The 26,058-nt window shown below is 38.6% G+C and overlaps 1 protein-coding gene across 3 annotated transcripts in view; it reads right to left on the reverse strand.

Moving 5' to 3' along the window:
- The window catches only part of LOC126511972 (COBW domain-containing protein 1), a 45,383-nt gene extending 27,794 nt beyond the window's left edge, over positions 1 to 17,589 (reverse strand). Inside the window, exons 1-6 of one of the 3 annotated variants that reach the window (XM_050159511.1) lie at positions 17,344 to 17,589; positions 13,976 to 14,062; positions 9,796 to 9,892; positions 7,739 to 7,830; positions 2,952 to 3,011; positions 1,825 to 1,862 (exon numbers count right to left, since the gene is read on the reverse strand). In XM_050159511.1, coding sequence (XP_050015468.1) covers positions 1,825 to 1,862; positions 2,952 to 3,011; positions 7,739 to 7,830; positions 9,796 to 9,892; positions 13,976 to 14,062; positions 17,344 to 17,491 — 522 coding nt within the window. In that variant the 5' untranslated portion in view covers positions 17,492 to 17,589. Of the gene's footprint in view, positions 1 to 1,824; positions 1,863 to 2,951; positions 3,012 to 7,738; positions 7,831 to 9,795; positions 9,893 to 13,975; positions 14,063 to 17,236 lie in introns of all 3 variants that reach the window. The other 2 variants (XM_050159505.1, XM_050159515.1) reach the window with 2 other exon arrangements.
- Positions 17,590 to 26,058: the final 8,469 nt, after the last annotated feature.

Raw genomic sequence — 26,058 nt, forward strand, 5'->3', positions numbered from 1 at the left:
CAGTAAAGATTTTATTTAATTCCTCTCTGTATATAACTAGATATAAAATTATTTCTATAAACATAAAACACTAGAGTTTGACTTTGGGTAAAGCATGTTAAATTTATACAAAAAAAGCAAATAAAATTTCCTAGCTGCTATCTTATGTATTCCAAATTTGTGAATCAACTTAAAGAAGAAATTAATTCAAACATGCCTATAAAAATGTTCAAAATGAGGACTTTAAATTTTCTAGTGAATTTTTGATTTTTACTATCTCCAATCACATTTTCTTGAAATATAATTTGAAAATAGCCATTACATAATTTTTTTCTATTGAAAAGCCCATACCCACACAAGTGTACATACTGTCCTTTTCCTAAGTCAGTCAGCTTCTCTCTCTTTTCCTCCCTCCCTCTAATTCTATATCTGAATGCCTCTAGTTAAATCTATGCTTTTTTTTTTTTTTTAACAAATTACAACTTTTCTTTAAGAAACCCACTGAGGTTAGTGACCCACAACTATAATCCCAGCATTCAGGAGATGTAGAAGAAAGATTATGAGTTTAAGGGCAGCCTGGATTATATACCAAGTTCAAGACTGCCTAGGCTAAACAGTAGGGCCTAACCACACACACACACACACACACACACACACACACACACAGACATTAGAATTTTTCTGAATAAAACTAGTATTTCTCAATATTAACTCAATTTTTCTTTGAGTCCTATTCTACTCATAAGTTTAAATTGTAAACTCTAGAACAGGATTCAAATGTCTCAAATTAGGTTACTGAGATTTGGGGGTATGAAGGGCCAGTAAAGTAGACTTTTGGACAGACCTGACCAATTTTCCCACAACATAATTTTGTTGAGGAATTCGAAGAAAGAACATAAAAATTAAGTTTAGATACATCAACGGGTAAAATACTCAACCAATGTTTAAATGAATTTTAACTCCCAAGAAACTGTGTGCTTTCTGAAATAGGTTCCACTAGGTAGCACTAGATGCCTGGAACTCACTATATGGATCACACTGACATCAACTTGTCTCTACCTCCCAAGTTCTGAGACAAATGGTGGGCGCCACCATACCCAACCTCCATGAAATTACTACTTTGTTCCCAATCCATATGCTTAGATAGGTGTGGTGGGGGGGTTGGTGCTAGGACAGAGATAAGCTCATTCTCCAATGCCTTTTGCAACATTTCTATTTCTTTAAAATTTTCCTCAGTTCACTTGAAAATTGGTTGTGCTATTTCATCTTATGCAGCAATAATCTTTTAAGCATTTGAGTGTGTTTATATACAAATTTATATATAAAAATATACTTAAAGACATCAGCAGCTAGCAAAAGCATTCAGAGCAGAGTATCATTTAATGAAGAATCTCTTCTTATTATGTACTAATTTTTATTTCTTCAAAATTAAATAAGTCACTAGTTTGTTTAGAAAACTAATTATAGTTTGTGTTTGCAAATAGTTAACAAAAACTAAGAACTCATATATTTTATTAAGCTGATTTTTTTCTATAAAAAAGAAAAGCCAATAGTAGGAATGGATTCTAGTGAGAAGTAACACATATCCAAAGTTTATACTGACTCTATAACCTTATTATGAAATATTATAGTAACTATAATTTTTATCACAACATGAAACAAGACTAAAATAAATACTAAGCTTAAAACCACATAATAATATAAACACACACAAAGTGTATATGTTACTTAAATTATTATTTTGAAAAAGGTTTTTCTTAAGATAAGTTTAACAGAAACAGAAAATACAACTAACCCCTCCATTCCTACATTTGACAATTAGCAAGTTATATTTGCTCAACTTACTTTCAATCCATATTTTGAATCTACAACAGTTATGATACCTACAAAGAAATAACATAGTAGTCACTCTTTAAAGTTATCAGTTTTATGCAATTATACTTGAGAAGGAAAATTAAAACACCTTCAGTTCACAAATACAATTCAATAAAGTATTATTTCTCTTACCAATGTGGCAAATTAACTCAATCTCAGGAATATGCAAATATGTTTCAAATATATATTGAGTGACTAGCTCTGTTTCTAAGAAACTAGAAAATAAAAATTTAAAAATTAAGTCAACAATAAAATAAAACTTCTTTGGTATTTAAAAGTTTAAAGTCCAAACTAAGACACATTCCATAATCATAGAGAAATAAGACAAATTATACGAGATAGGTTATTTTTATTTCCACAGTCAAAAAGAGACTTTTCTAAATATTTAAATTATTATTTAAAGAATCTGAGACATCTTAAGACACTGTATTCCTAAACTCTGCTAGTTCCTAAATTCTCAAAAGATCAATTAGTTCAGCAATTTTTGAACATATGTCAAATCGTTTTTAAAAATATAACAGGAAAATGTGATAATGTCTATGAAATTCAACAAGCTACATTCCTAATAAAACCCATCTTCAATGATTCTTACCCGATAGTCTACATGGCTGGTTTAAAGAAATATAAAGGAGAAACGACAGGGGAAAGTGACTAGAGTTGCTACAATAAGAAAGTGGTACCAAGCTTACAAATTTATATAGACTGACAAGAGATCAGTAGTGTATATATGTGTACACCATTCTGAATTCTTCAAGTAAAAATGAAAGCAGGAATATAACCTTTCCATTGTCTTCCTGACTACATACAAAGCTCTAGCATTATACTAAGTGTGTCAAGGCAACAGAGGACACGGGCAATCTACAGAGCATTCTGAAAGGAAAGTTTTAGTAGAAGCCCTGGGAGAGTTGAGACCAATTCCTAACAATCTAGTTTTATCACTGTCTAGAACTTTAGAATCCCTATGATCAAAAATTCGATTCAACAAAAATTAAACAAGTTTAAAAAGAACAATGATGTAAGAATTAAAACTGCAATATAAACAAAATGAGCTCAACCATAAAATAAATCTTTCTTTAAAATAAATTATTTTAACTTACCATCAAGATAAATATCACTCCCTAACTCCGCATCAACCCAAAACATAGAAGCCACTGCACCTGAAAGTACATAATATGATAATATTCATCAAATAAAGTATTTCTTCAAATTGCAAAACACAATTTTATCAGTCTTTTTTTTTCACCAGTGGGATTAGCTGCTAAACACATACACACACACACACACACACACACAAACCAAATCTACACTTCAATCTTTTATAAGAATTACAGTGACAGGACTTTTCAAGACCTGCAGTCATCCTATTCCTCTCCCTTTCCCTACAAACAATAAATCTGGGCACTCATCAAACATGCTTCTATTTCTATTTCTATTGGACACAATAGCTGAGTATACACTGAACATTTTTCTTATTTCATGAATGTAATTGTCCTACAGTTCACAAATAATAAACTCCTCCCAAGGAAAAACAAATAAAACACATTAACTCCAAAAATCACTTGCCCAAAATAAATTCACTTGTAATCTTTACAGAAGAAAAAGAACAAGAAAAATTACAAGTTCTTTGGTGGTACTCACTGCCATATATTTACTTAGTACTGGGCATAAAATTTGCATCTGAAGAAAAATTATTTCTAAGAAACAAATTAAAATTTGTATTTGACAGGAACTGGTTTAACACAAAACCACATATTCTGATTGGTGTGCCACAAAACAAGAAAAGGAGACTGACAGCAAGGGAAAGCATCGCTGTCCCAGTTAGTGATGGTGCTGTCTAAAAGAATGAGCACAGGGGCAAACAAGGACAACTGAACTCATTCCACTGTCCAAAGCTGTCTGCCTACTCTGACAAGATGTGGTCCTGCTAAGCATCACTCTGTGTCAACAGTGAAACACCTGTCAGCTGTTTACAGTGATTACTCATGCAAGACATAGCAAGGGCCACAAGATCTAATGGTTTCCTGATACCTATTGATTTTTTCCCAAAAACTTAATAGTTTTCCAATTTGACTGAAATAGGATTTGTGAGTAACAGGAGCAGAATCAATGTCTGTCCTCTTCAAGAAAATTACTTTACCATGACAATTATTTAGCTAAGAACTGGAGAGTGTCAGTCTCCTAAGCGAGAAACAACTGAATTGCCAATAAGAATTATTTCCACTTTCTTGGCTTAAAAACATGGTTTTAATTAATAAAAGTGAAAAAGAGTAAATTTACAGCTTCTTGATACCAAACAATAAGATACAAAAAAGTATTAATTTCTTTACTTAGCTAAATATGTTAGCATCACAGTTTTATAACTTTAAAACCTCACTGCTTTTTATTCAAATAAATGGCTTTATTTTATTCAAATAAATGGCTTTATGTCTTACTTCTAGTGAGGATGAATTGTAAATATGTATTACAGCTTTTATTCTTTTTTTTCCCCCCGAGACAGGGTTTCTCTGTAGCTTTGCAGCCTTTCCTGGAACTAGCCCTTGTAGACCAGGCTGGACTTGAACTCACAAAGATCCAAAGATCCACCTGCCTCTGACTCCCAAGTGCTGGGATCAAAGGCATGTGCCACCACCGCCCAGTCTACTGCTTTTAATTTAAACATCATTTGCATTTGATTCAATTCTTACAGGATGTTCAAAAAAGAATGATCTGAACTATAGATATAGGTGCTTAGGAATAGCAAAGATGAGAATGGAGTAGGCAATTCTTCTGCCCAAAGATATTAGGCAATGTCTGGAGATAATTTTACTTGCTTCTAGGAATATGCTACCGGTAGGTAGAACTAGGGATGCTATTAAACATTCTACAATGCTCAGGACAGTATTCCTCACAGAAGATAACTGGCCATCCAAAACATCATTTGTGTAAAGGCTGAGAAATTCTGAACTATATTACAGAATCTTTCTTTAAAACCTGATAAAACAAGAAATTTTCATTCAAGTATCAAAATTATATCAGACAAGATCAGCTCCCTAACCAAAAATTTAGAAGTGTAATAGTCAAAGTTAGAAACAAAGTTCTATGTGAATGTAATGGTTTGAATAGGAATGGAACCCTATGGGCTTACATATTTGAATGCTTTTTCATTAGGGAGTGGTGCTACTTGGCACCAATTAGGAGGTGTGGCCTTGTTGGAGGAAGTTATCACACTAGGAATGGGCTTCGGGGTTTCAAATGCTCAAGCCAGGCCCAGAACTCTCAGCTACCAAGTCTGCCTATGTGCTGCCATGCTCCCTGTAATGAGGATAATGGACTAAACCTGCGAGGCTGTGAGCAAGCCCTAGCTAAGTGTTTTCCTTTATGAGTTGCTATGATCATGGTTCCTCTTCACAGCACTAGAACACTGTAGACAGAGCTACTGTGGCCTTTCCTAACTCAACTCCTACCCCCAAAAGAGGTTGCAGAAGAATAGTTTACAAAATCCTAATACTAATCAGAAACATCTTCCCAAAAGACAAGATGTAGGACTAACTAGAAAGCAGTAAGGGAGGGAATGTCAACGATAACAACAAATATTTCAACACTAAAAAGTGTTAGTCACTTCTATGTCAGGAGAAGTTGTTTTGTAGGACTAAGAGCAAAAGGAAGAAGAACTATGAGGTCTAATGATGCCCCACATTAGCAAGGATTGACTATGTACTATTAGGTGAGTGGAACAAACCCAAGACAGCCATACTGGATATTGGAGGCCAGAAGCTAATGGCACCTTCATCTCATCAGTCTGTCTGGTCACCCATTTCCATAGCTTCCCTCTTCATGTGTCCCAGTAATACTCAGCTTTCAAACTGGGGCTCAAAAATTTGGGGGGAGGGTAATATAGTTAAGATATTAAAAGGAATTCCTCATCAATGTACACAGGTAAAAGACAGTCCTCTGACCTTCCCATACCAGACACAAAAGTACACACGTGATTTCAGCGGAGAAAAAGAAACACAGATAAATGTCAGGAAGGGGAAAAAGGAGTAACTTACTAGCATGACAAATTACAAAGGATTCATTCTGCAAGAAAAAAATTCAATAAAACAAATAAAATTTGAAGTAGCTCTTTATAGCAAAAAAATCTGAAAGCAATACAATACAAAGACAAGCTTGAAGACAAAAAAAGAGCAGAATAATAATCTGAGGCCTTGTATCCCTATATTTAGAATCAATTTAATAGCACCATTGTTTGGCCAATAAATTAATTTACAATAGTGAGGAACAGATAAGAAACAAGTATGAGGAGGATTGTTGACATAAGGAAAGCATAAGATTATCAGAGTAAACATAGCTGCAAAAGATAAATCAGAACAATTAAAATAGGGCTAAGGGTATAGTTTAGTGGAAGAGCACCGACCTAACATGTGCAAGGTACTCAAAAACAGAAAACTAGAAGCCAAAGAGATGACTCAGCAGGCAAGGGTGCACCCTACTGCACACTGCCAAACCTAATACTTGCGTTCCAGTCCCAGGACCCACATGGTGAAGAGAGAACTGACCAACATGGTGGAGAGGAGAGCTGACTCCTGCAGACTGTCCTCTGAACTCCATACATGTATCACAGCATACACCTTCATATTCATTTTCATTTATTCATTTGCTCTCCCTCTCTCACCCCATGAAGCCTCTTTCCTTGCAATCAAAAATATATAAACGAATCAATATACTTTAAAAAAGAAAATTAGACTAGTTAAAAAAAAAAACAAAATAAAATTCATTATGAAGAAAATTGGTCTCATTAGTATAGAACCAAATAATATGACAGAAAAAATATTCACAATAAAAAGTGAAAATGTCCTTAAATAAAGTGTAGGAAAAAATAACTGAAAATAAAAACAAATTCCTACATTTTTATCAGATCACATCTGTTTGGGGCCTGACATTAGGGGTCTAATTATTTTTAAAACTTTTTATATGTATAAGTGCTTTACATGCATATATATCTCCACCATATACATTCTTTGGAGGGCAAGTTGGCTAGAAGAGGGCACTGAATCCTCTAAAACTGGAGTTACAGATGGTTATGAGCTGTCCGGTGAGCTCTGGGCCTGAAACCTGGGTCCTCTGGAAGAACAGCTAGTGCTCTTAATTGCCAAGCCATCTTTCCAACCCCTGGAGACTAATCTCAATGATGTCCTACCCAATCTCAAGAGCACCCATGTCAGGTAGTTCACAGTCACCTGTAACTCCAGTTCCAGGGAATCCAACACCCACTTCTGGCTTCTTTGGGTACCTATACACATATGGCACATACTCATATAAACACACACACATAGATACACATAAAAATAAATCTTTATAAAAAATAACTTATTCCTACCAATAACTCTAAGTCAATTAATACAATTTTAAATTCTATTAACAGCTTAACCATCTCAAGAAGTACACTGACAACTCTTATGTGACACAAGCTAGAATTTCTCTTCCTTTGAACAACGGCAAAAATTAAATGCAGAGTAAAGAGTTAGCGCTGATGAAATGAATCAACAGGTAAAGCACTTGCTAGTCAAGTGCTAGACCCAAAACGTCCACACAGAAGCTGGGTGGGCATGCCCACCTACCTGCAACTCCATCATAGGGAAGTAAATAAAGAGACTGGAGATAGGGAATTTCTGAACCAAGCTGGATAGCCAAACCAGCAAAAGCGACAAGCTCAGCTCTTTGCTCACTGAGAGACCCTGCATCATCAATACCTAAGGTAAAACGCCCATTCACATTTGAATATGTATACATACATGGATGTGCACCACATAAACATATACAAAACATAAAGTTTGAATCTCATTTTAACTATCTCTCTAAGGTATCAAAGAACTGTACGCTGGTTACTAATAATATCATTTCTTACCAGGATCTGCTAGCCCGGTGGTCTCTAAGAGTATGTAATCAAATTTCCCCTTCTTCTGCATCAGATTCTCTATAGCTCTAAGGCCATTGTCCCTGAGAATACAAAAAATATAGTAATAACTGACTACCCGAACATTTTAAAATAGTCACAACACAACACAAAAATATTTTCAGGTATACACAAATTTAACTCCTTCTTAAGCTCCTAATAAAATGTCCAATATTTAACAATGACAAGAAGAAAACAAGTCCAAATACAGATATGATACGTGTGTTAATTTTTTATTAAAATTAAAAGCAAAGAGAATGTTATCTAACAAAAGTCAATATTTATTTTACAGATTTATAAAAGGAAACCAGTATAAATAATGATGAAATTTATCATCAAGAGTAGTTCAATATGAAATTAAAGGAACACTGTTGCTGCAAACCTTTTAACTCTAGTCTGAATCAGGGTATAGTGTAATTTCCTTAAAAAACAAAACAAAACAAAAAAAAATCTCTCATTATGCAGTTCAACCTGACCTGGAACTGTCAATCTTCCTCTTCCACCTCCCAAATGCTGAGATTACAGGCTTTTATTACCTGTTTTTTTATTCTTAATTCCAAAAACTAGGGTAAATATTGAACATGGTACCTTTTGGTTAAGAAAATATTTATAACTACTTCCTCTTTCCAGAAAATTGTGACTCGGTGTCAAGCATCTACAATTGTAAATAACTCAGGAGAAACTCAATTCACTATAATATAGAAAAATCAGAAGCACAGTAGTAACTATGATGATTTATCCAAGAGCTTATTTTATTAGATAATTTATCCAAGTTGCTGTTTTATGTCAGGTACTCTTCTAGGACCAATGGTAGCTTAGGAAACTACAAAGACACTGCCCATGGAAACTTAAGTAGTAACCTAACCACTTAACATATTTAACACAAGGTTCGTTCCCTGTTTCTGTGTGTTTATGTGTTAATACTCAGATCTGAACAGAGAGACACATATATGCTAAGCAAGCATGCTACTAATGAGTTACATTCCCAATCCTCTTTTTACTTTTTATTTTGAGATAGGATGTCATTAGTTGCCCAGGCTAGTTTTGACTCAGTTGGTAGCCCAGGTAGGCCTTGAATTTGAGATCCTCTTGCATCAGCCTCTCATGTAGCTAGGATTACAAATCTGTATCACCAGGCTTGGCTGATTCTTCCCTTTCTTATGTGTTTGTATGTGTAGGCATGTATGATGTGTACATGCACATGTGTACATATAGAGGACATGTTGGTGTCTTTCTCAATGGCTTCCCACCTTACTCTTTTCTGACAGGGTCTCTCACTTACACTGCCCGGCCAGGGAGCTCCAAGAATCTACCAGTCTCCCTGCCTACCCAGCATTGGGATTACAAGCTCACACTGCCCTGCCTGGCTTTCCATGTCAGTACTTGGGTCCTCAAGCTTGTGAAGGAAGCACTTTATCCACAGACAATTCCCAGCCCATGGTTATTCTCTTTTATGACAGTCATTTATTTTTTAGTTTAAAGAGACTGAACACTTAGGGGTTGGAGAGATGGCTCAGTGGGTAAGAACAACTGTTGATGTTCCAGAAGAACAGAGTTCAATTCACAGCACCCATATAGTGGTTCACAACTGTCTGTCACTCTAGTTTCAGGCAGTCAGTGCCTCACTGGACTCTGTGGGCACCATGCATGTATATGGTACACCAGCATACATAAAATAAATTTTTTAAAGAAAAAAAGAGGTTGAATACTTGGAAATAAAACTAATGACATATTAAATTCAGAATAATCTTTTTCTACATGTGAAATAAGACACTGAAAATAATTTTTAAAAATTCAATGAAAGAATAAGAACAACAAAACAAATAGAAAATAATAGCAAGAAATACTTAAAGAAAGCACAACCTAAAAAATATATATCCTACCCCAAAACACAATGGTACAAGCTATGTAAGTAAATTCAGTTAAATTACACAGGGAATCAAAGCTGGAAATATAATCAACAGACATCTTAAACCAGCCAACAAGCACACAGTAAACCCACTCCTTACTTCACTGAACAGCAGAGACAACCGTTTCTAAGTTCCAGCCACTCTTCATAGAGTTCTCCACCTTGACTGATGGATAAGGATTTCTCTACTGCACTCCCTAGAAACAGGGACAGGCAAAAACAGAAGGATGTTATGAAATAAGAGTACATTCCAATGAAGAAACTATAGCTTAGAACATGTGTTCTTTTATAACTCTAAATCCACCAATAAAACTTCAAATTCTATTAACAGATTAAGTTTCAAGAAGTAGTATATTGATGATTCTTCTGTGATGTAAACCAGAATCTCTCTTCTTTTGAACAATAAAAAGTAAACCTAAAGCCAATGTTTAACTCAGTAAATATTTAAATTATGGTTCTCTAGATGATTTTAACTTTTTCTGTAAGCCTCAAATAGAGCCAAGCATGGTGTACACCTATAATCCCAACACATGGGAGCCTGAGGCTGAAGGATCTGGATTTTAAGACACATTTGGGCTCCAAAGGAATTTACAGATCAGCCTAAGCTACACAATGAGACTTTATCTCAAAAATGTAAATAAACAATGGCTGAACAGATTGGCTAGTGGTTAAAAGCACTTGCTGCTCTTGTAGAGCACTGCAGTTCGGTTCTAGCATCCACAAGGCACATAGGACAGTTGACAACTACCTCTAACTCCAGCTCCTTGTCTAGCCTCCAAAGGGCCTGCATACAATGCATACACACACACACACACACACGTAAAATAATTTTTAAAAATGTAATGAACAGGGGCTGAAGAGATGGCTCAAAGCTTAAGAACACTTGCTGCTCTTGCAAAAGACCTAGATACGAGTTGATTCTCTGCACCCACATGGCAGCTGACAACTGGCTATGATTCCAGTTCTAAGGTATCCAACACCCTCTTCTCCAGTCACAAGGCATTTATGTGGCACATAAACATACAATCAGGCAAAACACTTATACATATAAAATATTTATAAATTATTAAATAATTTGTTTCTAAGAAGACAAATCCAAAATTAATAAACACATCTCCTTCCTCCTTCAGACTCTTACTTGTCTGATTTCATTTAATAGAGGAGCTACTCTGAAGACATTTTTCTTCTCATCCATTGTAAACTTTCTAAATATACTGATAGGCTTTTTAAATACTGGGTTTTGTAAATTCTTCAACCTCTTATGAGATTGTTTTTCTTTTAATTCCTCACTAAATTGGTGGTTTCTGTTATAAGGTTGTTTCTAAATATACTTAAAAATGCTATTTCATTCTAACAAAGGTTTTTAAGCCATTTAAAAAGCCATCTAAAAATTAACTTTTATTCAAATAAAAAGTGTCTTAGTAAGGTTTACCTGGGAAATAAGTACACATGAGATATTTCTCAAAAGAATAGGTTTAAATGTTTTACAATGTACCTATAGTGATATTTTATATATGTTTTAATAAATAAAGCTTGCCTGAAGATCAGAGGGCAAAACCAAGCCACTAGAGGATAGGCAGTAGTGTCATTCACCTTTAACACCACGATTTGGGAGACAGAGGCAGATAGATCTCTGTGAGTTCAAGGCCACCCTGGGCTCCACAAGATCATTGCAGAAATAGATCCAGGTGGTGGAGGCTCACACCTTTAATCTCAGTATTAGGGAATCCCGCGACTTTAATCCCAGCATTAGAAGGGAATATAAGAAGGAAGGAAACAGAGGCTCAGGGCTCAGTCTGCAGTCACCCAGCCTTGGTAGAGGTAAGACTTCTCTAGTGCCTGGCTGTTTTGCTTTTCTTATCTTCCACTTGAACCCCAATATCTGTCTCTGGGTTTTTATTATTTGTGTTGCCAACGCCACAGAAAAGTTTTAAATAGAAAAAAAAAGATTTTCCTTTTACATTTATGTATTTTCTGTTCACATTTTAGTTGGGTGATGATAGAGTTTCACATAATTCATCATCATCATCACTCATTAAGCCCCAGCAATGCTTAACCATGCATGGGCAGCCCGTTTACGGCAGTTCTCCAGTTGTTCCCAACCTGGGCAGTCCTAGATGCTTGTGCTATTGCCATACCCAGGGTTCCACAGTCTTCCTCTATGCTGTCTAGCCAGCGTTTTGGGGGCCTTCCTCTTTGTCTTATCCCGTGCACTCCTCCAAGCAGTGCTATCTTCGGGTATCTGCCATCACTCATTCTCATAACAAGGCCCGAAGTATCTCAAGTGCCATTGTCATATCCTGTAGTTTTACTTCCTTCTGTAGATGGAGATGCTGTTTCTAATGTCCTCATTGCACAGCCTGTCTCTTCATGTGACGCCTAGAATCCTCCTGAGACACGCCAGCCATCTCAAGCACATTCAGCTGCTGTTCTGAGAAGCGTTTTATTGTCCAGGTTTCAGAGCTGTAAAGAAGGCAGCTCCAGACAAGAGTCTCATAGACTTGAATTCTGTTGTCGTTGTGTCTCTTGCTGACCAGACCTTTCCTGGTGCCTGGAATTCAGCCCTCGCTGTTCTATCCACCTCTCGAGATCTGAAACAGATCCCCCTCCCTTTGAACTGAGGTTTCCTACCATGTAGACAAAGTTGACTGTTTGAGGTTCTGATTCTTTCTTACAGTGTTAAAATCCTGTGCGCCCTTCCCATGTGTTGTATCTCAGTCTTCTCGATGTTTACTTTCATACCAAGGTTTCACTTGCTTCCACCACTCTATTTACCAGGGCCTGCAGCTCATGTGGACTTTCAGCAAGTAGTGCTGTATCATCGGTGAGATGCAACACGCGGATTCAGGCCAACAGGAGCACAAGTGATCAGATCTTCACTTTGAGGCAATTGGCAGAAAAATACGAAGAATTCAGAAAAGACTTATATGTCTGTTACATCGACTTCAGAAAGGCATTCGATAGCATTTGGCAGAAAGGACTTTGGGAAACAATGAGGTTCTACAGGTACCCAGAGAAATCATAAGAATACTAGAAAATGCTTATAAAGATATCTTTGCATTAGTCAAAGTCTATGGAGAACTAAGTGATCAGTTTAAGACAATCGTAGGAATATTACAGGGATGCATCCTCTCAACCCTACTCTTTAATATATTCTTAGAATTAATAATAGCAACAGCCCTGGAGGATGAGGAGATAAATGTGCAGATCAACAAAGGACAGGTGTGTGAATCAGTAACTTGCATTTTACCAATCATATAATACTAGGCTATATAAAACATTAAAAAGGACTGAGGATGTTGTAAAAGGCAAAACCATAAAAACTATACAAAATGAAGAAAAACAATAAGAAATAATAGATAAAACCAGTGTATAATGAACTATCTATTGATAAAAAGCTGGAAAAGGACTATTAGAATAGTCCAATTATTAATGGCTAAAAGCATAGTTCAGAAAGAGAAAGAGAGAGAAAAAAAAAACTAGAAAACCTTGCACCACAATCAGTCAGTCTCTTTAGATGTATTTTACTTACTATGTAAGGGGGAAGGGCTTATTTTTGATGTGGGCAGACTGTATGTGGAGGTCAAACTTTTGAGAGTTGATTCTCTCCTGGCTGAGCCACAGTCTCTCTTGTTGCCTTTGCCACTACACTGCACACTCCAGGCTAGCTCCCACTACACTGCACACTCCAGGCTAGCTCCCACTACACTGCACACTCCAGGCTAGATCCCACTACACTGCACACTCCAGGCTAGCTCCCACTCCAGGCTAGCTCCCACTACACTGCACACTCCAGGCTAGCTCCCATTACACTGCACACTCCAGGCTAGCTCCCACTCCAGGCTAGCTCCCACTACACTGCACACTCCAGGCTAGCTCCCACTACACTGCATACTCCAGGCTAGCTCCCACTCCAGGCTAGCTCCCACTACACTGCACACTCCAGGCTAGCTCCCATTACACTGCACACTCCAGGCTAGCTCCCACTCCAGGCTAGCTCCCACTACACTGCACACTCCAGGCTAGCTCCCACTACACTGCACACTCCAGGCTAGCTCCCACTACACTGCATACTCCAGGCTAGCTCCCACTACACTGCATACTCCAGGCTAGCTCCCACTACATTGTATACACCAGGCTAGCTTAATAAAAAGTAATCCTAATTTTCTGAAATTATTCATAGTGGCCTCATATTATAATACCATCCTATCTAATTTTCACCAGTAGAATAAAGAGTCCCAAGTATTACTGCAACATTACAGTTACTGAACTTTACTTACCCTCTCCAAATTCATTTAAAATAACTGCTATTTTTCTATTATGTTGTTCTGTCAAAATGTAGTTCAGAAGTGTTGTCTTTCCAGCACCTATAAAATATATTAAAGCAACAAAACTCAAAAACTAATTTTCAAGACATATCTAACAACAGTACAGAGGACTTTACAGGAGAGGTTAGAACAACCTTTAAAAACTATCATAATATTCCTTATGCATATTTTGTAAATAATTACAAATAATCTTAAAAGTTGAGTTAGTTATCTAACTTAATATGACTAAAATATACCTTCATCATAACTTATAATACAGCAATAAAGGGCATCTAAAATTTATACTTAATAGAAACTTAATGAATTATGGTTTCTAAGAAATGTCACTTCTAAAAAAACTATGTAGATTTCTTACATCATATTTCCTTTCTCAAGTAAGAATACTTAGTTACTTCTCTAATCTTACTCAACCTATTTCAATATCCACGAACTAGCTATAAATTTAGGTTGATTGTAAAGCTACTTTTAGTATGCATAAGCAGTCTATTACCATAAAACTGATTTTATAAAATGGGGTGCAGAGATAACAAGCAACAGACTATTCAGTCAAGAAATTCCTAAGCTACACTCACTTTATCCAGCAGGTGGCACAATAAACCTAGTTTGTTCAACTCAAGCAGAAGGAAAACATTAATCTTTTGAACCAAAGATTCCAAATTTCATAATGGAATATTGTTTTCAAAAATCATCAACACTTTAACCGCACAGCAGTGTAGTTCAGTTATTGGACTGTACCATTCACTTTTCTGCAGGCAGACATTCTGACAGTCTCCAGCGTTTGCCCGTCACAAGCAGCCATGCTAAAAAGTTTGCACAAACCTACTAAAACACATTTGCCTGTTTCCTAGGGTCTAACTAGGAGAAAGTTAGGGAGTATCAGGGTACTAATAGCTTCAACATTTTAGGTTATTTTCCTTTTAAGAGTTTTTGAAGAGTTGACATGAGAAGCTCAACATAAATGGGTGACATGTAAGGAGAGCCAGGTTTAAGAACACAGAACAATGAGGAAATTCTTAAAACAAGAGGCCCTGAACATAATTATGTACAGGCCAATGACAAAGTAGAAACCTATGAATGTAAGGTATTTCCTCCAAAGAATTATTAGAGCTTAATAATTAACCATGCTATGAAGAAAAAAAATCAAGATATAATTGACATTCATTCAAAGTATCCACTGTGCACCAAATTTAAGATCCATGGATCTTAAAAATGTTAAGTGGGGCAGGGTGGAAAACTTAGATATGAATTAGGAAGCTATTTTGTTGCAAGTTGATCATTCAACAGGAGACATACGAAATACTCCAGAGGCCCTAAGAGGGCTATTTAGCCAGAGCAGTCACAGGAAGAAATATTCCAAGGAGAACCTTTAACACAGCAGTTCCCAGCCTGAGAGTTAGCCTTCCACAGGGGTTGCCTAAGACCATTCTGCATTTCACAGATATTTACAATATGGTTCATAACAGTACCAAAATTACAGATGTGAAACAGCAATGAAGATAATTTTATTTGGGGGTCACCACAACACGATGAACTGTAGCAAAAGGATGCAGCATTAGGAAGGTTGAGAACCACTGCTTTAAAAAGTAAGATGAGTTCAGTATGTTGGGCCATCTGACAGACGAGGGAGGTAGGCAAGAAGCAGATCAGAGGTTCTTGAACTCCTCCTTAAGAACCTGAACTTTCATCCAAGTGGAGCCACTAAAGGGTGTGGCACAATCAAGCCAACACTTTGTAGAGATCAGTATGGCTAGAATCAGCACATGGCTATCCTAAGGAGCAGGGAGACTCGGGACTACTGTAGTTAGAAGATAATGTCAGTGCGGCAGGTGGCTGGGAATCTCAGGAGCAGGGTTTGAGGAGATACTTGCATATGGAGTGTTGGACATGTGAAGTCTGGAGCTGTCTGTAGGACATCAAAACAAACTAGACAGAAATGAAACGAAAGGGTGGAAGCTGGAGCAATAGGTGAAACTAAGAAGGAATCGTAGGAGGCCAGCACAATAGTGTTCACAAGTTTTCAAAAAGAAAACAGTGGCAAAAGCCGGGCGGTGGTGGCGCACGCCTTTAATTCCAGCACTCGGGAGGCAGAGGCAGGCGATCTCTGTGAGTTCGAGGCCAGCCTGGTCTACAAGAGCTAGTTCCAGGACAGGAACCAAAAGCTACGGAGAAACCCTGTCTCGAAAATAAAATGGAAAAATAAAATAAAAATAAAACAGTGGCAAAGGAGGCACAAGGAGCCAGCACCAAGGAGGTTGCTGGGGTTAGTCCTGACCCCAGAGTTTCAGACCTTTGCCTGCATTGCTCCTTTCACCTAGCAGTAAACAAAGTGCAGAAGGGCCAAGGGGCAAGTCTGAAGTATGCTCTATGCACGAGGAATTCGCTCGACTTTGATGAAGCAGCCTCGAAATCCAAAACATTATTCCCTTATAAAAATTAGGCCCAAGTAAAATCTTGAATATACTTGGCCTGACTGAATAAGGGGAAAAGCAACTGGTGGCGGGCGGCACCAGTGAATTCTTAGTCATCTGGAAGGTGTGCCAAGTCCCCGCTTGTGCCCTGCAGCACACAGGACTGAGAGCACTTGATTCGCATTTTTGGTCACTTACTTATTGTGGTCCTAAAATAGGCTATTTGTAAACGTTTTCAACAAAAAATAGGCACAGGAACTGTCTTTCAGAAATCTGCACCATGTTAACAAATCTGTGTTTTCGGGTAACCCCTGTGGACCCCCAACACCCCAGCTTAAGAAAGACTTCAAGGCAAAGATCTTATTCTAAGGCGATGTCCTACAAGGCTTTGCAAGCAACCCACGAAAGGAGGGTGGCGGCAGTTTACGACAGTAAAAACTTCCCACTAATGGCTGGAAGAGTTCGGGTCCTGTGAAGTGCAATTGCCTGAGCTAAGCAAAGTATGAGGCATTTTACATACAGGGCATCTTATTTTTTTCTTCCATTTCTTTTCTTGATCGGGGCATCTTTTAATAACAATACACGGTTGGGTTTTGTTGTTGTTTTTCTCAGAAGAGAAAACAAACTCAGGCGACTTTTGTTATTTTATTATTTTTATTCTAAATTGATTATTTTCATTTCTAAATTGATGTGAAGGAGCTTCACAAGGAGAAGACAGAGAAGAAGACGCCACAAGGACAATAAGGTGAGTCTGGGTTTAAAAACCACCTTTGAAAAACGCGAGGAGAAAGAGACCCAGCCCTACCTCGAAGACATTCGTCCCCGGACAGGAGGTCCGGGTGCCTGAGGAGACACGGCAGACCCCCCTCCGAGAGCACAGTTCAGGGCCTTTTCGGAGCGGCCGTATATTACCTAAATACCCGGTGATAATTGTGACTGGAATCTTAATGATGAAGTCAAGATTTTCCGCTTCTTGGTTGTTGGTCTCAATGGGGACCAATTCAGGACAATCCTCCGCGTACTCCTCTTCCGCCTCCACAGTTTCCATAGCCGGTAACATGCCACCGGCGGCACACCGCCCCTCAGCGAAAAATCTGCCACAGTCGCCCTGCTGCGCTGCGACTGGATCCCGTGGGCGCGGAGCTGATGTCGTCACCGCAACGCGACGCGTAGCCTGACTCTCAGTAACCAGCCCGCCCTCTAGCCACGCCTCTACGAGAACTAGACACGCCTTCCAGGGAGGGCACGCCCCTATGCAGAGATGGGCACGCCCACACACGCAGTGGACACGCCCATAAAGGGCGGGACACACCCCCGGATGTGAGGCAGGCTTTAGGGGCGTGTCCTCTGAGGCTGAGCCAAGCTGCAATGTGCCGTTAGGACGCTAGGAGTTCTCTTTCCTCCGAGCTGTTGAGGGATCCCGTCGCTAGCTAAGGTCTGTTGTTGCTAAGGCTGAGGCTAGACAGGTTAGGACTTGGAACGGCTTCACCAAAGCAGTTCGCACAGGACAGACTTTCTCAAGTTGACATCTTTTTACTCTCAATAAGTCTATTTTTTTTTATTCGCAAGCAAATGATTATGTATGTAATTATACAATTGTGCTATGAATTGTAACTTTTCTATCAGAAGGATAACTAGCGAAACTTTTTACAATTGTAATTACATATTATCGCTATCTGATCTTTTACAATGGAATAACATTAGTTTTGTTTACTTTTTGTTCTTGTTATTTACTTAGACATCAGTTAAAGTAAGTTCACTATTTTATTTTTGGTTCATAATATTCTTATTAATCATATGGAGAACAGTCCTTTGTATTTGTTTATTGTGGACTCCTTGACAGCATCCCTAACCCAAAAACATTAAATTGCACCTCTTCTATTCCAACCTAGAATCATGAATTTGATAACTAAATCATGATAACTAAAATCATGAATTTGCTTGCAATTGCTGAACATTTCTTTACATATTTATTTTGTCCTTATACACATGTACATTAATAACGTGGTTCAATTTTGCTTGTTTTTCAACTTTATAAAAAGAGTAGCATACAATGTATATAGTCTCTTGGGGGTTGCTGTATTTCCAGCTCCACTACTGAATTTCCTGTCAATTGTTTTCAGGTGTTGCTGTTTTGTTTTATATTGAGACATTCATACATTTTCCCAACAATGTAAGAGATTGTATTGATCTAGTGCCAGTATTAGCAGACATTAATCCTTTACCAATTAAATACAAAATAATAGCCCAACATGATTACAGTTGCATTTTGTTGGTTTATGAACAATATTGAGTGTTTTGGTCAGATTTAATACTAGCCTTAGGAGGACACTTCAGGCCAGAAGCAGTGCTGTGTCAAAATGAGGCTTTACTCAGTGTAAAAAGAGTTTGTTATAGAATCCATTTTAACTAGGCAAAGATGTGTTACATTTGTTTAGGCTGCTGAGTAGAGTATTACTTTAAATGTGTAAAGTTGTGTTACTTTTGTTTATGCTGTATTTGTTTAATTATGAAAAGGCGTGTTACATTTGTTTTACCTTGTCTGCCTGAGGTACCTGATTGGTCTAATAAAAAGCTGAACAGCCAATAGCTAGGCAGGAGAAAGGATAGGCAGGGCTGGCTGGCAGGCAGACAGAATAAATAGAAGGAAGAATTTAGGCTCAAGAGAGGAGACAGAAGAATGAGAGGGAGTCATGTAGTGATATTTTGTTTGTGCTCTGACAAAGTTTGCCTGAAGATCAGAGGGTGAAGCTAGCCACTAGTTAACCATGGAGGCCAGACAGTTTATCATTAAGACCAATTAGATTCGCTCTACAGAGATGCCTGGGGCCAGAAGGCAGCCAACCAGCCAGCCACCAGCTAGCCAGACAGAGAGACAGTGAGAAAGTAAGAAAAGGTTAAAAAAAAAAAAAGCCCCAAGGCAAAAGGTAGATAAAGAGAAACAGGTTAAGTTAAAAGAACTAGACAAAAAGCAGGTCTAAGCTAGGCCAAGCATCCAAAACTAATAATAAGTCTCAGTGTCATGATTTGGGAGCTGGGTGGTGGTCCAAAAGAAAAGGCTGGTGCAAGAGTTATATACATTGGGTGTTCAATGTACCTCAAACACCCACCAACTGATAGACAAACAAAGTGGTATATCCACACAGGGAAAATTAATTGGCAATAACCAGGCACAATGTACTGGTGGCCTGCTACCAGGTGAACAAATCTCAAAAACATGCTAAAAATAAAGCCATCCACAGAGACCACACATTGTGTAAGTCCATTTATATAGCATGTCCACAATAGGCAAATCAAGAGAGACAGAAAACAGGCTAGTGGTTGCTAAGGACTGGGGGTTTTTCATTTCTGATAGGTACCATGTATTTTTATAGTAATAAAAATGTTCTGAACTTGATCATCATTATGATCCAGAACAACTCTGGATTCACTGAAAACCATTGCATTGCACACATTAATTAATCAATTTTTATCTCTTAACTATTTTTTTTAGTTAAGCACCATTATGTGCTCAAATTTTGGAAAGTTGTTTGTTTTATGTTTCACAGAGAATTGGTGACTTTACCAGTTTAAAGTTCTGACCTTGGGTACAAACAGAAAGCTTACAACTTGGTAAAATTGTTCCTTTAGTCTTTTGCATATTCCCCTCTAATAAAATCATTATCCATTTAATCTATGAATCTATTTTCTTTTCTCACTCTAGTAACTGAGCAGAATTCAGCAAGCAAATTTCTAAAAAGCGAGGTTTTATTCTATCAAATCTTAAGACTCAGAGTCTCACTTCTAGGTAGCTAGATCTGACTTTATCACTTCAATTACAACAGAAGATTTACCATTTTTCAATGAATCTTTGTTGTCATTGTTTAATTTAAAATGTCCTTTAAAGTAAGTAAAAAGCAATTCCTGCAAATAATATGGTAGAATGTATCACAGTTTTTTATTTATCTTAAAATTCTATCAACACTTAGCTTTGTTATTTTTATTTCATCTCAATAAATGTATGGTAAAGCAACAATAACAACAATAATTACAATGTGTAGTGTCCTTACTGTCTAATGAATATTTTATTAAGCATATTAAATAGACTTAACTCTATGGTAAATACTACTTGTATGCCCACTTCATAGATGGGAAACTCACCTTAGTATGAATATGCTTAAGGTCATACAAACAGTAAGAGACAGTTCTGTGGCTCACTGTCTGGCCAGAAATTCCATGCTCGGCCAACCCAGCGATCTGCAAGTTTTAAAAACAACAAAATAAAACAAACAGGTAATAAACACTTTAGACTTAACAGACCCAAAAGCAAACACAGAGGCAATGTGTAAGTATAATAAATGAGAAGACAGATTTCTACAATCTTTAAAGTTTAAATTTCAGTTTATTTAAAATGTGCAAGACATCACTTGTAGCCTACACAAAAACAAGGGAGGCTATGGTTTATCAATTCCGGATCTAATATGATGTAATATTTTCTTGCACTGTGCTAAATAAAGTTTAGTAACAAGAGCTCACTGTCTTAAATTTGAGTTATAAATCTCTTAGCATTTCAACAAACTCTTGCTCGGCAGTCCGTGCATCACAGCTACCATAAGCCTAGCAACATCCAGAAAAGGGACAGGAGCTCAGAAGCAATGGAAATTATTACATTATTCCTGCCTGGATGGTGAGAGATCTAAATTGGATAGTATGTGATCTTGTCACAATAGGATCCCTGCTAGTGAGGAGCAAAGCAGAGAAGCTCCCAGGAAGCCTAGATTCTAGCAGCTCAGCTCTGTGACAGTCACCCTGCTGTACCAAAGTCCTAGGGCATATTCCCTGTCAATCCCATGCCCCATTTTCCTCCCTTGAATAGTTACATCTGTCGCCAGGAGCAAAGGTAAGCATTGGGGGCAATGTCTAAACCAGAGGAAAAATAGTGCCATCTCGCCTTTCTTTTTTCTCTCTGTTTTGCAACTTCCTGCATGGGCACACTCATGGCCAGCAATAGCTACTGGCTTAGAGAAAAGGAAACTGAGAGTTTCACAATCAGCCCACTTCTTCTTATTTAGCAAATAAATAGACAAACTATTTTTATAGATATTTAATGTTTACCAGTTTGTTTAATACATTTTTGAGTGCACATGAATATGTTAGGAACATTTTAAAGACCTCAGAATAATGGCAGCTATTCTTGTGACTGCTTTAGTTAAGGCTGACTATTGGCATTCTGTACTTGATAATCTTGTGTTAAAATATGCAACCACTCTAAAGAAAAAGTATCTCCTCACTAGGAGATTGGCTGGCAGATAAAATATGTATATTTCCATATTTTAGAAGGTACAACTTTCAAAGGCTACTGGTAATACTTTTGAACTTTTTTATCTTGCAGTGGTTGAATAACGCTTTTAATAAAGCTTAGCTTACATGCCAGTCACTTAAAAAGGCAGCTTCCAATCGGGTGTGATGATGCATGCCTTTAATCTCAGCACTAGCAAGGGAGGCGAAGGCAGGTGAATCTCTGTGAGTTCGAGGCCAGCGTGATTTACAAAGTGAGTTCCAAAACAGGCTCCAAAACTATATAGAGAAACCCTGTCTCGAAAAACCAACAAACAAACAAAACAACAACAACAATAAAAATCCAGCTCCCTACAAATTCAAAGGTAAAACAAAGCATTAATGAAAGCCTGTAGATAGACTAGATGGAGTGGTGTTGCACTATTGTCTCTAAGATAGAGCACCAAGCAAGGAGCTACCTTGAGCAACACAACAAAAAGTGAAATCGTTTATGTTGTAATAGCTTAGGGAGCTAGTTTAAGCAATAGCTTAGCAATAGAAATTTGAAGCTATCATTTGTGGCTTCAAATCTTACTTTCTAATATTTACAGCTTTAAGGAAGTTTACTCCAAACACGCAGGTGCTTGCTCACTACTTCTTCCATGTAAATTTAAAAAAGCCAGGCGGTGGTGGTGCACGCCTTTAATCCCAGCACTCAGGAGGCAGAGGCAGGCGGATCTCTGGGAGTTCGAGACCAGCCTGGTCTACAAGAGCTAGTTCCAGGACAGGCTCCAAAACCACAGAGAAACCATGTCTCGAAAAACCAATAAATAAATAAATAAATTTTAAAAAGACATAGAAATGAATGAAGCCTCTCCACCTTTCTTCCTCATGATCCTGTCCTGATCCTTACTTAACAAACACTGTGTGTGCTACCTGACTTAGAGACCCCGGTCTTCGAATTCCTCCAACTCCCTCTGTGTAAGTTCCCCCATTGTCTTGGTTCCTCCAGGCTATTAGAACAGAACACGGATTAGGCAAACTTGTAGGAGAAATTTACTTCACACAGTTACAGAGACCATGGAGTCCAAGAACAAGGCATGAACAGATTTGTTGTCTGATGAAGGCCTAGTTTTCTGTGCCCTCCAGAGGAGCCATGCACTGTCTCCTCGACTGGCAAACAATCAAAAGCTCCCTTCCATGTTTTGTTTTATGAGATCATTAATCCCCTCCGTGAGGACAAACCTTGTCATTTACCCCTAAAGCCTTCACCTTTTTGGTTTTTTGTTTGTTTGGTTTTGTTTTTGTTTTTTGAGATAGGGCTTCTCTGTAGCTTTGGAGCCTGTCCTGGAACTAGCTCTTGTAGAAATCCACCTGCCTCTGCCTCCGGAGTGCTGGGTTTGAAGGCGTGCGCCACCACTGCCCAGCCAGCCTTCACCTCTTAATTCTATCACCTTGGTGATTAGACTTCAACAAACAAATTGGCAGGATGTATTCAGAACACAGCAGTTGTTGTTCCTTTTGGAAACTACAGCTCCCAGATTCCTCCTGGTTACGGATACCTGCGCACGCGGGCGCACAGGTGCAGGACATTTCTCCCAGATACCCTTGCGCTTCTCGTTAAAAAGCGAGCTTCCACGAGGTCTCTCTCTCTCTTGCCCTTTACCCTTGTGTGTCTTGCACACCTGTCCCTTATCGTGTCCCCCTCCCCCCCATTAAAGTGCACCCACGTGGGATCCTCGTCTGTGTCTCCTCCTTTCGCGCGCGTGTCTTGTCTGTCCTGTGTTTGTCTACACACACCCCCCGCTTTAAAAGAATAATAGCAGTCACCAAAATATTACTGGAGAGATGAATGAATTTTTCCTAAGATTAGTTTACTTCTTTTTAATTTAACATTTCCTTCCAGTCCTTGCGCCTCAGTGTGGTCCTGCTCCAAATTCGAAGCAAGACAGATTTTTCAAGTCACTTCCTTCTCTCCACCTCATTATGTCACCTTTCTTTAGGGAACTTCCTTCAAATTAGCAACTTCCAGCCTTCTTACTCTCCTACCTGGTAACTGTATTGTTTTTTTGTGGTACAAAGAATGGAAAGCTCTCGAATTAAGGACTCCTTATGACTTGACCTCCCTTATTTACTTAAAAAAATAACTTTTGAGAATTTTCTATATTGGGACACTGCATTTATATCATCTCAAGCCTTCCCTCTCCCTCTCCAACTCCTCCAGCATCTTCCCACCCTCTCTCAAGTTCACAAGCTCTTCTTCTATAATTACTATTGGGAGTGTGTGTGTGGGGGGGGGGCATTGTCTGCCTCATCTACAGATGAGGTCTTATGAAGCTTTTCCCCATCCATGTCTACTGGTGTGGTCACCATGCATATCTTGTGCAGGAAGAGATTCTCTGAGTACAGCATCCTTGTCATCATATCTAGAAGACCCCTTCTCACAGCAGACATCCTGGTCCCATGGTTCTTACAATCTTTCCATCCCCTCTTCCATGATGTCCCCTGAGCCTCAGGAGTAGGGGGTTGTATTGTGTATGTATCATTTGGGACTACACACCCAATTGTCACCTATCCTCTGGATTATTACAGTTGTGGATCTCAGTAGCCACCATCTGCTGCGCAAAGAGGTTTCTTTGGTGGTGGCTGAGAGCTACACTTCTCTGTGGGCACAGTATTTAGTATACGGTACAGTTGGAAGCTAGACTGGTTTAGGGAAAAGGCATTAGTACGTTCTCTGCTAGGGTCTATGACATCTCCACCTGTAAGTTCTTGACTAGGTTTGCAGTAGCCGGCATGAGCTCTGTCTTAGTTTGCCTTCTATTGTGATAAACACCATGACCAAAAGCAACTTGGGAGGACAGGGTTTATTTATTTCAGCTTACAGCTTATAGTCTATGGTGAAGGAAAGTCGGGGCAGCAACTTAAGGGAGCAGGAAATAAAGCAGAGACGATGGAGGAATGCTGGCCCTGTAGTCCTCTTCATGGCTGCCCCAGCATACCCTTTTAGACCACCTACGACAATCTGCTCAAGGGTGACATCACCCCCAGTGCGCTGACGGGCCACTGTAATAGCAAGGCATTTTCTCAGCAGAAGTTCCTTGTTTCAGATGACCTTGGACTGTCAAAGTGACAAAGAACTAACCAGCCCAAGTAACCTTCCTACGGAGCTAGCTTTAAGTCCAACCAGACAGCTGTCAGTTATCCTCAAGATAAGAGAGTCACTGTTGGGCTGGAGAGATGGCTCAGCGGTTAAGCGCATTGCCTGTTCTTCCCAAGGTCCTGAGTTCAATTCCCAGCAACCACATGGTGGCTCACAACCATCTGTAATGAGGTCTGTGCTCTCTTTTGGCCTGCAGGCATACACACAGACAGAATATTGTGTACATAATAAATAAATAAATTAAAAAAAATACTTAAAAAAAAAAGAGAGTCACTGTTGCACCATTGCGGATATCTTGTCATTTTGCCAGGCCAGCCATTGTCGTGATTCCCAGGCACATAGCATCTTCTGATCCTATGAGAGCTTGCCTTCAGGGAGGAGGCTTCCAGATTAATTCCAGCTTGATTCCTCCTACTCCTGTGGCTGAAGTGGGTGGTATCTTGAGCAACAGGGTCCTACCGTCAAGTTCTGTGAGGTACCCAAAGACAATGGGGATAGCCTATCTTGTTTTTGGGTTCTAATCAGCAGCACAAAGGAAGATTTCCCTTGTGTGGCATTTGGGTTTTTGTTAGTCTTTAGTTCTTATAGGGAACACTATTACCTCATGTGGGGTAATTCCATGTAAATGAGCTATGTAAATATATGATACACATATATGTTATATATATATACATATATATTTTTTTTTTTTTTTGGATTTTCGAGACAGGGTTTCTCCGTAGCTTTTGGTTCCTGTCCTGGAACTAGCTCTTGTACTCACAGAGATCCGCCCTGCCTCTGCCTCCCGAGTGCTGGGATTAAAGGCGTGCGCCACCACCACCCGGCGTTATATGTATTTTTAAGTAAGCTTATAAAATAGCATGTTTCCCCAAGTCACTTATCTCCGCTTCCTTTCTCTCCCTTTGCATTAGCCTCCTCCCCTCACCACTTAAATTTGCCCTATTTTTCCTTTTCTTCCTTCACAGTAACAGTGTCCTCCTAACCCTTCCTCTACCACTCACCCCACTGCATGGTCCCATCTTCTGTTCCTGGAGCCTGTAGCCACCCCAGGTTATATACTCTAAAGATCTACAAATAAGGGGAAACCATGGAAGGACTCTATAGCCAACTGTACAGATATCTGGTTGACTATGCTCATTGGTGCTCTATTCACAATAGCTAGAAAATGGAAGCAGTCTACATGTCTGTCACCTGATGGATGGATAATG

This window comes from Alexandromys fortis, unplaced genomic scaffold, assembly GCF_014885135.2.
Source record: "Alexandromys fortis isolate MF-2015 unplaced genomic scaffold, M_Fortis_MF-2015_v1.1 scaffold_10, whole genome shotgun sequence".
Taxonomy (NCBI): domain Eukaryota; kingdom Metazoa; phylum Chordata; class Mammalia; order Rodentia; family Cricetidae; genus Alexandromys; species Alexandromys fortis.